At 35.1% G+C, this 12,911-nt stretch overlaps 1 protein-coding gene across 2 annotated transcripts in view; it reads right to left on the bottom strand.

The window, feature by feature from the left end:
- PNPLA8 (patatin like phospholipase domain containing 8) overlaps nt 1-12,911 on the bottom strand; it is a 42,821-nt gene that overhangs the window by 2,745 nt on the left and 27,165 nt on the right. For both annotated transcript variants that reach the window (XM_043872381.1, XM_043872380.1), the window contains exons 7-9: nt 11,313-11,370; nt 9,039-9,233; nt 2,394-2,589 (exon numbers count right to left, since the gene is read on the bottom strand). In XM_043872381.1, the coding sequence (XP_043728316.1) occupies nt 2,394-2,589; nt 9,039-9,233; nt 11,313-11,370 (449 nt within the window). The remainder of the gene's footprint in view (nt 1-2,393; nt 2,590-9,038; nt 9,234-11,312; nt 11,371-12,911) is intronic.

Raw genomic sequence — 12,911 nt, forward strand, 5'->3', positions numbered from 1 at the left:
CTGGTATCTTGTGGTTTTAATATTCACTTCCCTAATGACTAATAATGTTGAAAAATCTTTCATGTACTTAGCAGTCCCCTGTATATCTTCTTCAGTGAAGTGTCTGTTCAAATATTTTGGCCATTTTTTTTTTTCCACTGATTTTTTGTTTTGTTTTCATCTCTATATATTCCTTATATGATATATTGGAAGCATTTTCTATATGTTTTGTATCTGATTATACATTTGGTTCTGATGATAGATCAAACACATTTTACCAATATTTGACTTCAGTAGATAGCTTGTCTCTTCATTTTATTAAAAGTGTCTTTTGAAGAACAAAATTTATAACCTAATGAAGTCTAATTTATCTATTTTGCCTCTTATGTACTATCAAAAACTCTTTACCTAACCCAACATCATTAAGATTTTCTCCAGGGTATTTTAGAAGATTTGCAGTTTTAACTCTTATATTTAGATCTATGATCCATTTCAAGTTAGTTTTTGTATATGTGAAGGGTCAAGGTTCAGTTTTTTAAATACAGTTATCTAATTGTCCTGGTACTATTTGTTGAAAGGATTATCCTTTCTTCTTTGAGTTATCTTTGTCAAAAATCTTTTGAGCATACAAGTCTGGATCAATTTCTGAATTATTAGGTACCACTGATCTAATGCAAACACCACCCTTGTTTACTATAGTTTTATGGCCTCGAAGTCAGAGAGTCTAAGTCCTCTAATTTTGTTCTTTTTTAAAACTGTTTTGGTTACTCTAGGTCCTTTGCATACCCATATGAATTTTACAGTCATCGTGTTAATCTCTACCCCACAGAAAGTCTGTTTTGATTGATTTCTATAGCAGTTGCATGAAGTCTATAAATCAATCTGTGGTTTGCCACCGTAACAATACTGACATTTCCAATTCATTAGCACAGTTATCAATTATTTAGGCCTGCTTTAATTTCTCTCAGTAATGTTTTGTACTTTTTACTGTTCAGGTCTTGCATATAACTTTTAATGGGAACTGCTGTTTTTATACATCAATAACCATCTAGTATCAGCAATTACATGTTTCACTCTAATTCTTCATTAATTAGAGTGTATGTGCACAAAGGCAGTATTTCATATTTCTTAAAAATTTCAAGTGAGCCAATAATGTGGTTTGCACAAGATATACATATAAGTATCATGAGATTGGGTGATCAAAGCTATCTTTTTCTAAGAAAACTGCTTACAGTAAGAATATTTTATTGATTTGACAACAAAATTGTAGACAGTGAAAAATCCAGAATGTCACCTGTTCTTGGGTTATCATTTAATAGATAAACGTCCTTAGTGGGAAGTTTAAGATGCTCATGTAGGCTGATGACTCAGTCAGTAATAAGATATCAGAGAAAGAATGAGATTCAGAAGCAAGAGGCTGTTAAGTGGGAACAATTCTTTTTACAAATTTAGTAACAGATTTCACGTAGGACTTAAAAATAACATAGTAAAATAACGAGCTCTAGACCTCAAGGCCAAAATTAGAAAGTCAACAAATACTGACTACCTACTATGTGCCAGGCAGTGCAGTCAACATAGTTAGTTGGGTAAGTTCCTGCTTACATTCTGGTGGGATACAGAGATTAGAAAGTGAACAGAAAAGGGCTCTCAGGGAAAGTACATCTGAGCAGAGACGGGAATGAAGTTAAGGGAGGGACTTGAGCACGTACTGACATCTGGGCAAGGCCTTACAAACAGAAGACAGATAGATATCTGAAGCAGGGCCTTCTTAGGAAGCTGAGGAACAGCAAGAATTCAAGTGTAGCCGGACACACTTTACAGAGGGGACACAGCTTGAGAGAAGGGGAAGAGATGCATTCAAAGGCTGTCTTCCAAGGCCTGGTGAATTTCAGTGAATGAGGCTTTGGGATTTTGTTCTAAGTGTGATGGGATGCCTAGAGGGTTTGTAACCAGGTAAAGACATGATGTAATTTACATTTTAAAGGATTACTTAAGCTTTATTACGAAGGCTAGATTACAGGGGCAGCCAGAGTGGAAGTAAGGACTTATTCTGGTTTACCTCCATGTCATTAAATAATCCAGAAGGAATCCAATTCTCTCCCTGTTATCCTGTGTTTGTCTGAACCAACCTCCTTTTTCTTTTTCTTAAGAGTCTCCAACCAAGCCTTTGTGTGACTCCTGCCTCAGCTACTTCTCCAACTGTAAAGAGGCAAAGGTACCACTAGCTCCCACACAGAGAAGTTGCTACTGTAGAAATGAGTGAGGCGAAAGAGAAATGACAAAGACCTGCTCCCATGTGCTTCCTAAGCCTGCAATACAGACATAACAATGTACTTTCTGCAGTGAGCATCAGCATAGTCTACCAGAAACTGAATTCTAAAGATGAAGTATGTTAAGACAGCAAACAGACGAACCTTCTGTGTCTGTAGCACTGTTGATGACGTTAGACAGCTTGGTTTTCAGGCTCGTGTACGTCACGTTGTTCCTCACATCACTCTCGTAACGCCCAGTGCCCAGGGACACTATACACTCTAATGGGACGTCTGGCCAAAGACATTTACACTCGTGCATTGCTAATGCGGAAGGGTTATTCAGGAGCAAACCTCCATCCTGTAAAATGTAAGTCAAACAAATAGGAAGTAAATCTGAAGTGAAATTCTTTTTTACAAACGTGAAAACAAATTACATTTTCCACAATTTGAAATTTAGTCAATTAGGAAAACTGAACTATGTAATAAACTTAACAAATTATTTAAAAACAAGAGATTCCTTTAAAGTGAATTTATTTTATAAACTACAGCTGCAAAAGAAGTCATATGAAAATTCACTGGTCTCACTGGCTTTATTAAACTTTACTATTACGGAGGTTCTTTTTGAACTTTGGACTGCTCTGAATATTTTGCTCAAAATTACTCAAATGAACAGAATTACTTTTAAAGGTTTTTATCCTTGTTTAGTGGTTAATAGAGTCTATATAAAATCTAACAAAAGAATTGTGGTTTTACCAAATAAATAAAGACCAGTTCTTTCACAAATCCAATAAAACCAAATTGATTAAAGCAATTTAAGTTGAAATTTTATTAACAATACAAAGTATCAATTTCATTTACTGCAGATATAACCTAAACAAAGTAGGCAAGCTTTATATTTCTAAGCATTATCAATAATCTACATTATTTTGAAGAACCCACAAGAAAAGAAAATAATTTTCTAAAAGTTTATAGCTGTTCAAAATTCAGTAGATGTATCACCTGAGGTTTATGCCAGGAATGGGATAAAGAATGATGCCCATCCCATATTCTACTTCTAATTCAGCAGAAAGCTATTTCTTTCATTAAATTACTTTTATCTTCAATTCTGTATTTATACCCTGCAACTTCTAATCATTTGGCTATTTTAGACGAAACATTTCATTATCATAACAACTATAAAGAAGGATAGTTCCATTGGACATGGAACAATAGACTGCTTCCCAATTGGGAAAGGAGTACGTCAAGGCTGTATATTGTCACCCTGCTTATTTAACTTATATGCAGAGCACATCATGTGAAATGCTGGGCTGGATGAAGCACAAGCTGGAATCAAGATGGCCAGGAGAAACAACAATAACCTCAGATACACAGATGACACCACCCTTACGGAAGAAAACAAAGAACAACTAAAGAGCCTCCTGATGAAAATGAAAGAGGAGAGTGAAAAAGTTGCCTTAAAACTCAACATTCATAAAGCTAAGATCATGGCATCCAGTCCCATCATTTCATGGCAAATAGATGGGGAAACAATGGAAACAAAGACTATATTCTTGGGCTCCAAAATCACTGCACATGGTGACTGCAGCCATGAAATTAAAAGACACTTGCTCCTTGGAAGAAAAGCTGTGACCAACTTAGCATATTAAAAAGCAGAGACATTACTTTGCCAACAAAGGTCTGTCTAGTCAAAACTATGGTTTTTCCAGTAATCATGTATGGATGTGAGGGAGGGAATATAAAGAAAGCTGAGCGCCAAAAAACTGATTCTTTTGAACTGTGGTGTTGGAGAAGACTCTTGAGAGTCCCTTGGACTGCAGGGAGATCAAATCAGTCAATCCTGAAGGAAATCAGTCCTGAATATTCACTGGAAGGACTGATGGCTGAAACTGAAACTCCAATACTTTGGCCACCTGATGAGAAGAACTGACCCACTGGAAAAGACCCTGATGCTAGGAAAGATTGAAGGTAGGAGGAGAAGGGGACGACAGAGGATGAGATGGTTGGATGGCATCACTGACTCGATGGATATGAGTTTGAGCAAGCTCCAGGAGTTGGTGATGGACAGGGAGGCCTGGCGTGCTGCAGTCCATGGGGTCGCAAAGAGATGGACACGACTGAGCCACTGAACGGAACTGAGCTGATAAAGGATTACGAAAAGAGAAAAATGGGAGAAAAGAAGAGCAAACAAGGCTTAGCAAGAAGTGATAATAGTAAAATTAATCCCCCATCAAAAGTTGCCAAGTTTTCAATGGTTTTAATAGCTTGCTTCAAAATTAAAATTCTTGTTCCTTAAACTTTCCTTGGTTTCCATCAAAAAAGTGCAGGAGTTGACATTTTTGGCATTCACTGCAGCCCAGTGGTGAGGCATACCATCCCTCATGCCATTTACAGAGTTATTAGCCCACTCTCATTAGATGAGAGCCCACTCGTGTTAGATGAGAGCCCACTCTTGTTAGATGAGAGCCCACTCGTGTTAGATGCCTTTTCTATCAGCAGGTCATTAGGCTATTGTAATGTTTATGGCATCTCCTGAAGCCTTTCCACCCACACAGTATTCATACTCACATTTACTTATTTATTGTGTACTTCGTGTTTATCAGCCACTGCTTATACTAAGCACTGAGGTAAAATAGACTTGAAAAATAAACTTGTTAAGTAAACTGATACTTATCTTTTAGAGGTACACAGGATTGTGTTTTAACTGTAGTACATTGTGCATGTGTTAAAAGCCTAATATCTGGATACTTTTTACAGCTTTTAATGTATACTTAATCATTTCACATCATAAATCAGAATTTATACTAGAAAATAACCGATGGACCATACAAATGAATGTCTCTTAATCAACTCATGTTTAGTTTTTTTAATTTTGGCCATGCAGCAAAACTTAAGGGATCTCAGTTCCCTGACAAGGGACTGAACCTGGGTGATGGCAGTAAAGTGCCAAATCTTAACCACCAGGAAATTCCCTAATAGGGTGTTTAAAAATTTGTCTTTTATTATGAAAAAATATATATAACATAAATTTGATCTTTTTAAGCATTTTAAAGGTTACAATTCAGTGGCATCAGTAACACTCAGAATGTTTTCCAAAGCTTTTTTATTATACCAAACAGGATCTGCAACCATTAAGCAATGATTCCCTGTCCTCTCCATCCTATCTGTATCCTAATCAATTATTCATTCTTTATATGTAAACTCAGAAGAAGACTTCTTTGTAAAGCCAATCATGACAAAATAAATCACATCTGTTATACTACTTCTTAACTCTGTACATATTTTTATTATTAAATTTATCATCTTATTCTAAAACTGTTTATATTCTTCTAGTTTTGAGTCATTTGATGATAAAATCCAGGAAACACAAACAATGTGTCAGCAATTATTAAAAACCTTCATATTCTTTATGGTTAACATAATGTCTGGCACCAAGTAAGCACTCTCAACATTTTATCCAGTTGAAATGAATATTGTTAGTTGTGGCCTGGCACAGGCATAATTTAGCACAGAAAATGCTAGGCAGGCTCTTTCTGCTTAAAACATCCTTTACTTGGAAGGTTTATATGAAATATCATAATTTGTTTTAGGTTAATGTATTCTGAGTTCTGAACCCAACGTTTTAAAATGTAAATAAGGACTAAAAGAAATAATATATTAGAATCTGCCAGCAAAACCTTTAGTGCAAGCTAATTTATCAGGATCTTTCTCCAAAGACAGTGAAAAAATGATTTAATTTTGGAGGAGGAGGTGGAAAGAGAGAAGGGATATGCCTATGATCAACTTCATTAAACTGTATACATAAAATATGTGTAGTTTTTTGTCTATCAATAAAGCTTCAATAAAGCTATTAAAAAGAGAGAAGGGATAATTTTGTAAAAAGTAATTATTTCAAGATAAATATGATGCTACTTAAGTTGGGGGAGACAAATAATACATTAGAAGCTATTCAAGAAGAATTCTTCCTACTTTATAGTTTCCCAGGACATCTAATAAACCTTGCAATACTGTAATAACATTCATTTCTTTACAAAGACAAGTGAAATCTACCCATCCACCAACTTGTACTTCAGTGTTAGTCACTCAGTTGTGTCTGACTCTTTGCAACCCCATGGACTATGGGAGAAGCCTGCCAGACTTCTCTGCCCACAGAATTTTCCAGGCAAGAATACTGAAGTGGGTTGCCATGCCTTTTTCCTGGGGATCTTCCCAACTCAGGGATCGAACCTGGGTCTTCTGCACAGAAGGCAGATTCTTTATAGTCTGAGCCACTAGGGAAGTCCCATAACTTATAATTTATACTCTACCTGATTATAAAAAGGATATGAAATTCCATTAAAACATATGTCAGACACGACAGTTAAAAAGACATGACAGTCTCATTTTAAAAATGAGACCAGAAATATTGAATATAATTATTCTAAGAGCTAAGGAGAAGAGGATTGTAATAAATGGTGAGTGATAGTTTTAAAACTTCTTGGCAACTTTTGAAAATAGGAAAGGAACTTGCTCAACTTTTCTTTGAGCAATAAGATCATTCATATCTTAGAATACGCTAATCAGCCTTACATGGCGTCTTTGGAAGAGAAAAATATCCCATTCTTCAAGTATCCAGAAAGGAATATGGAATAAGGAAAATATTTGCTCACATATGGTTTCCTTAGATGCTAGATTCTATCAGAATATTTTTAAGTCAGATGTGCTAATCTTTCTGGAATCAAGTCATTGATTTACATGAAAGTATATTCTCTGCATATATGATTTTATGCATTATTTTTTAATTTTTTACAATTGAAGAATAGTTGATTTACAATATCATGTTAGTTTCATGTGATGGAGGTGGTGGTGGTTTAATCGTTAAGTCGTGTCTGCACCGCAATTCATATATATATATATTTATGAAATTAAATATTTTCTTCTTCAGATTCTTTTCCCTCAGAGGTCATTACAAACTATTGAGTATATTTCCCTGCATAGTTGCATGCTTTAAATAAAATTTATATAAATTATTTTAATCTGTAGACCAGCCTAAGTTCAAAGATTATGGTCATCAAAATAAAACCTGCTTTGCATGGAAAGGAACATCACTAGTCTAATTTGAAATGGAAAAAGAATCACTGAATTACTTTATGATTTGCATTCTATAAGACTAAATTAAATCTCAGAACTACTTCCTCTTAGATAAAGCATAAAGAGCATATGAGATAACTTCTTTTGAAGTCTGGGAATGTATGGTCCTGAAATGCAGTAACTTATCATTTGAGACTTTCACTAATATTTGGCATAACTGCAATTTTGTAACATGACAGGTCTTCAAGTTGTAAGCTATAAACCTTAACTATTACATTTCCAAATAAACTGTTATTTCTCCATTTATGACATGGTGAAAACACTATGAAATATGAAGAAGTCATCGTTACAAATGGCAACATATATATTAAAATATAATGTTTATTTTGACCAGTAAGTCCTTAAATAAAATGTCAGAACGAAGCTCTACAGCTAGCACTTTCTGCCCTGAGGGGGAGGAATAAAGCAAAGGAAAGTGAGAATGGGAAGTGCCTTACATAACTCTGCAATGACTGAGCTGACCAAGTAGGAAACAGTCTGCACTGACTCCAGAGACCAAACGAACCAATGTTAATCTCTTAACTACCAAGATTATAATATTACTTCTGGTAAGAGAAATAAAATGAGATAGCTGAATGTAACACTTAAAATTAATACAATATATCTAAGCTGGCACATAAAATTATAGAAGATGAAATTGATAACAATGTTTTAGATATTATAACATTAACACATATATAGATGTTACACATTTATATAAAAAACTATGAGTTTTTGAACAATATTTAAAAATTATTATCAAAATAAGTTTTCTTCTCGACTATATCTGAAAACCGAGTCAGACAGGAGAGTTAAGGTTATTGACTCCATCAAAGAATTTTAAGTGCAATAGCATATAATAAACTAAGCATACATTAAAACATATATTTTGGAAGTCATCAGTTCAAAAGCTTTGTTGACTTTTTTATCACTGAGTATAAATTATGAGTTAAGATTTTCATAAATAGTGGGAAAACTTGATAGGGAAAATAATTTATGATAAATAAAAGTCTCTGTCAAAGAAAAAGAATATATCATTCAACATTATAGAAACAATGTTCAGCTTAATAGATCATTTAGCCATAAACTTTAAAATAGTATAATTGTAGACAGCATCCTAACTCCATCGATTAACAGCTGCAACCCTAGTCTGGTCACTTAATTTTTCTTAAGACTTCAATTTCTCATTTGCAAAATGGACATCACTCTATCTGCCTCATAAGCAGTCATAATTATATGAGGATATGTGTACAAAGGACTATATAGGTGTCTGGCACCTAGTTAACCTGAAGTTTAGTATTACTATTTTATTACATCTCCTTCCAAATACGTCCACCAAAACTGTCAACAGACTGCATTCTGCATTTTTAGGGACTGTTTCACTTTTAATTTTTATCACATCTGGAAAGTCAAGCATACATACTACTTCATTTTTCCATCAAATTAAAATTATCGTTAACTGGTCATGAATCTCATTTCAGAAGATACAAACAAATCTTTCCTAAAATACGCTCTCAAGCCTGAAGGCCTGTTAATTTAAGAAAAACAAACAGCTAAAAATATCCTGTACTGCACATACATCGTTCACCACATGGAGACATGAGGAAAGTTTCCTTGGTGGATCCCTCTAAGTTCAGTTGTAAGTGTTGACTCTTTTCAGTCATGTAAAGTTTTAGAAGACAAGCCACACAGTCAACTTACTTGATGAAGATCATTTCCTAACGCATATTCTGCAAAGTAGCCCGGAGCAGCAGATGAAGCTCTGATGGCCTGCCACATTTTATACTGACAGCCTCCCAAATAGTGAGAGTTGATTCCAGGAAAATGTCCATAGTTTCTGAACACAAAGGCTTTTGGTGTTATCCCTCTGTTCACTATGGTACTTACTGCAGCAACCTAGTCAATTAAAAAGTGGACAATATGCATTGTAAGCAGCAATATTTGGGACTGTAAAAATTAAATATTATTTAGTGGTATGAATGAACACTCTTACAACTCTACCCATCAAGGTAAAGTGTATAACATAACCCTAGTGTTAAGCAAAGGGAAGCAGATCCTTTTAAACAGGTTTTTTTTTCTTTTTTTTTACGGGAAAACAGTTAGGGCTGGGACAATTTTGAGAAATGCATTATGAGAGAACAGTAATAAAAGATATTCTTTGACTACACGATTTGATTAGCTATTTAAAAAGATAAGAAGGCATAAATTTGCAGACCTTTATATGATACTGCAGTAGTAGCAATGAACAAAAACTACTTAAAGATGAATAATACACTATTTTCATATCACTTATAAATCACTCTGTTTCTGTGCTCTTTGAAAGTATTATGACTTTAGTAACTGAAACTCTAACACAATAAACTAATTCTCAAGGCTTTTTGATCATAGTTAATAACTGGAAGCTGGGTAATTATTTTTTTAACTAAAAAAAACTAATCTTTATCACCTAGGGTCTCAGATTTTATCAATATCAGTTAAATTTATATAAAATGTGATGTATCTGTTAATAACCTGCAATATGAACTTTAAGAAGCTGAATGGTACTGGTGAGGCCTAAGTTGTTAGGGCTCTATGCCAAGTCCTGCAAGAGGCCTGTGTGCTTTGCTATTTTATAAACCAAAAGTCACATTCTAAGTTCCTGTGAGTGACCCAAGTGTGGCCTACAGAGGCCACTGTGGGTAAGAGCTGACCATAAACTAAAAACTAGAGTCTTTCCATTAACTGGTATACAGGCAGGCTCAATTAAGGAATGTGTGGGTGGTTGCCTCATTTATCAGGAGTGAACTACTTTTTGAGGTGGCTGCAGTTCCCTCACACCCACTCTTTTTTTTTTTCAGTCCAGCATCTGCTCTCATTTTAAGAACAAGTAAGAAGCCCTGAAGATACAGGAGAACAAACAAGAGGTGTAGCATCCATCTTTGGGTCCTTTCCAACGAGCTACTGCATCTCATCCTCACAGCCTCACGTGGTCTGACGGAGCCATCCCTCCAGCCTCGTTGTACACGCTGCCCTTGGATCCCCAAGCTCCAACCTCTGGGGCCTGCATTTCTCGAAGGCTCCCCCTGTACGGACTGTTTCCTTTGCCAGGACTGCTCATCAGCCTTTACACTGAGACCTCAGAGTACATTTCCTTACAGCAGCCTTCCCTCATGTCCTTGTAAATACATGATTTCAGAGAACTGTTTTTGTGTTCCATAGCACTTATTTCAGGAAAACTGCATCTCGTTTGTGTGATCATTTGACTAATGCTTACTTTGCCCTACTGGACTGTAAACTCCATGCGTGCATTTACTCACTAATGTATCCAAAGTCCCCAGCACAGTGCTGGCACATGGGGTACATAATTAATATCTTAAGAATGAATGAAAATATGTGTAAGCAGGAGTGAAAGAGCAATAGAGGGAGTTGTATTTGACTTTTCATGGTTACAGCTTGGTATTCAAGAATAAATACAAGCTGCATGGGATTCCTAGGTACATAAACCCTTATTCCTTAATCAAATAATGAGTCTTAATACAGGACATGGAACTCTAGCAATACTCAATCACAAAATAAATAAAAAGAGGAGCCATACCAAGACATATTCTAGTAACACTGACACTTTAAAAGTTGGGATTCCATTTGTATATTAATCTAATATATATTCACGAGGCACATGAAGTTTCTTTAAAAAAATCTACGGGGGAAAATGCCACAATTTTCCTTAAATCCCTAATTAGATTAACCCTATAATAATTCTTTATCTTTAGTCCCAGTCTTTCATGTTCTTAAACTTTTGTTTTATTTTACTTGATATAGAAAAGCTCCAACATTCACATTCTGTATCTTCATAAAATGACCCAATATATAAGGAATCTATATAATCTACAGCAGTTCCTAAGAAAACTTTTCTCTTAATAAAGGGCCTTCATAATATTCCATTCACCTGACCTTCAATTTCATGTAGGTGTTATAGTTAACAGACTCTAAACTTACCTTAGGACATGTGGGGTTTCTCGCTGTTTCAATCATTAGTGAAGATCCCATCCTGTCCCTTTATTAAAGGAGAAGAATTAAATTATATCAAAATGATTTTATTTCCCAATATCAGGGAACATACATTATGCAGTTCCTGTTATGTGGGACAAAAAAGAAAAATCTCCTCTAGGAAGCTTACAATCCAACTAATGCACATAAAACAATATATAGCTACCTATTAACCTCCAAATCAAACTACAAATATCTACAATCCTGCAGGAGGTTGTGTGTGTGGGGAGAGGAGTCGATACAGGCTTTCCTATCTAGGAAAGATGGATGGAGGTGTAGCTTGACAAGGACACCACTGATGGCAAGAAAACACATTAAAAGCCAGAACATATATAGAGTAAAGGCACAGAGGCAGAACAGATTTGTTGTTTTCAGGGTCCTCCTGATAGGATAAAGGAACTGTGCTGAAATAAGACTGCTGAACTATGGCAGGCTATATATAGAGCAGTCTAAAAACCAGATCAAGACATTCAGACTTCAAACCTGTTTTAGCAATACAGAGCCTATGCCACCCCCCAAAAATGCTTTTTAAACCATCTGAACTGGCATTTGAACTACTGCAACATTATAGAAATTACCCTTAGGCAGCAATTTTCACAATTCCATTACAAGGAAATTTTATTCAGTGCTTATTTTTTTTCCAGACTTAAAAATTATGTATTTTCCCCCTGTACTGAATATAAAAAATGTTTGTGTTTTTTTTACCAACTTGCCTCAGTAAGGAAAAATGCCTTTCTAACAACATTTTTTTTCAAACAGTACTTACATTTCTCAACTAATGTGAATTTCATATATTTAAAAATTAGGTAGCAATATACCCTTTATTATCTTTTATAAATACAATGTAAAATGCTTTCTATAAATGACAAGATCTTTGTCTTCCCTAACCAGATCTACATGTTTCTTCTGCATGAAGATCAAGGCAATTTTGTTCTCCTAAGGGTCTTTCACTTTATCTTTTCATAGAAATCTTCTATAAGATTGGGACAGAGATCCTGGAAGCATGATGCTACTTTCACACTTTAAGCAAAGGTCACATTTTTTGTTGTTGTTGTTTAAACCTTAATTTTATAAAGAGCTAAAAGGTTTTAGTGAATTGTTATGAATATAAACTTGAAGAGAAAATCAAAACATTAACTGCTTATTTTAGAGAAATGTTAAAATAAAATAAAACATTCCCAGAGTCTACTGATGTTGTAATTAAAAATAGTGTCCATTAAGTAACACAAAATCATTATCCCAGGGGAAAAAGAATATAAAAATGTTCTCAATAAACAATGAGAGAAAGAAAAATGACCCAAAAGGCCAGGGAATGGGCATGATAGAGCATTAACAGCAAGGCCTTCACTGAATTTTCCGATCTTCCTTTTCTGATTTCCATATCCTTGTATAAGATCCTGGGTTTGAGTGGTTTTGGTCAATAGGACATCAGCAAACATGTCATTAAACTAAGGTCTGGTGAGTCCTCATGCTCTGGGCTTGCCCTGATGGGATTCTGAGACTGCCACAGTGGGATAAAGCCCAGGAGGAGAGAGACCAGCTGTCCCA

The sequence above is a fragment of the Cervus elaphus genome, chromosome 18 (genome assembly GCF_910594005.1).
Source record: "Cervus elaphus chromosome 18, mCerEla1.1, whole genome shotgun sequence".
Classification (NCBI taxonomy): Eukaryota; Metazoa; Chordata; class Mammalia; order Artiodactyla; family Cervidae; genus Cervus; species Cervus elaphus.